The sequence below is a fragment of the Myotis lucifugus genome, unplaced genomic scaffold, assembly GCF_000147115.1.
Source record: "Myotis lucifugus unplaced genomic scaffold, Myoluc2.0 scaffold_23, whole genome shotgun sequence".
Taxonomy (NCBI): Eukaryota; Metazoa; Chordata; class Mammalia; order Chiroptera; family Vespertilionidae; genus Myotis; species Myotis lucifugus.
The window spans coordinates 6,461,915-6,462,729 of NW_005871071.1; the positions used below are offsets into that span (position 1 = coordinate 6,461,915).

Genomic DNA, 815 nt, shown 5'->3' on the forward strand with positions numbered 1-815 from the left:
GTCACTCGCCCAAGGTCTGTAAGCGGCGGAGTCGCATCGAACCGGAGCGCCCCGACTCCCTCTCACTCGGAACTTCACATTTTCCTATTTGGCACCTTTTCACCTAAGAATCCTCCAAACTTGGCCACACCCAAGAAAAAGGGACCGGCCTCGCCCACCGCGCCACTTCCCCGCGCTCCCCGAGTCCGGGCGCCGGTAGGAGGAGTGGCACCGCCCCCGGGGTACTTAAACCCCCGTCTGGGGCCCGCGAGGCGCCGGCTGCTCCCGCTCCGAACTACTCGCGCCTCCCCTCTCTCCTCCCCACCCTCTCCAGGCGCGCTCCACCCTCGGCCCGCTGCTTCCCCTCGCGCAGGCACCGGCCGGCGGGCGCGGGGAGTGGGGAGCGGGCGGCGCTCGCCTCTGCGGAGCCGCCTCCTGGCCGCGGCCGCCGCGCACAGTCCAGACCGCACCTCCCCGGCCGCCGCCTCCTGGCTGACCGCACCGACTGCGCCCGACAGCTCGAGCCGGGACGCAGGCTCCCAGCGCCCCGCAGACGGGCAGCGAGGCGGTGGACGCCCAGCCGGCAGCCCGCAGCATGGATTCGGATTCTGGCGAGCAAAGTGAGGGCGAGCCCACGACCGCCGCAGGTACTGAGTGGTCGCGGCAGCCCGGCCGGGAGGGCTGGGACCGGGAGAGGAGAGGCCGGGGCAGGAAATCGCGAGTGTTTCTCGGAGCTGCCAGGCGGGAGGCCAATCCCCAGCAGCTGGGTCCCTTCCAGGCAGGGACTGGCAATTGCTCCGCGCTGGGAGTTGCTAGGGCTTTCTTAGGAGGCAAAG

General features: G+C 70.8%; 1 protein-coding gene across 1 annotated transcript in view; it reads left to right on the top strand.

Moving 5' to 3' along the window:
• Positions 1-340: 340 nt before the first annotated feature.
• Positions 341-815, top strand: part of TNFAIP8L3 (TNF alpha induced protein 8 like 3) — a 38,061-nt gene continuing 37,586 nt past the window's right edge. Inside the window, exon 1 of the mRNA XM_006085960.3 lies at positions 341-626. Within this exon, the coding sequence (XP_006086022.1) occupies positions 575-626 (52 nt within the window). The 5' untranslated portion in view covers positions 341-574. The remainder of the gene's footprint in view (positions 627-815) is intronic.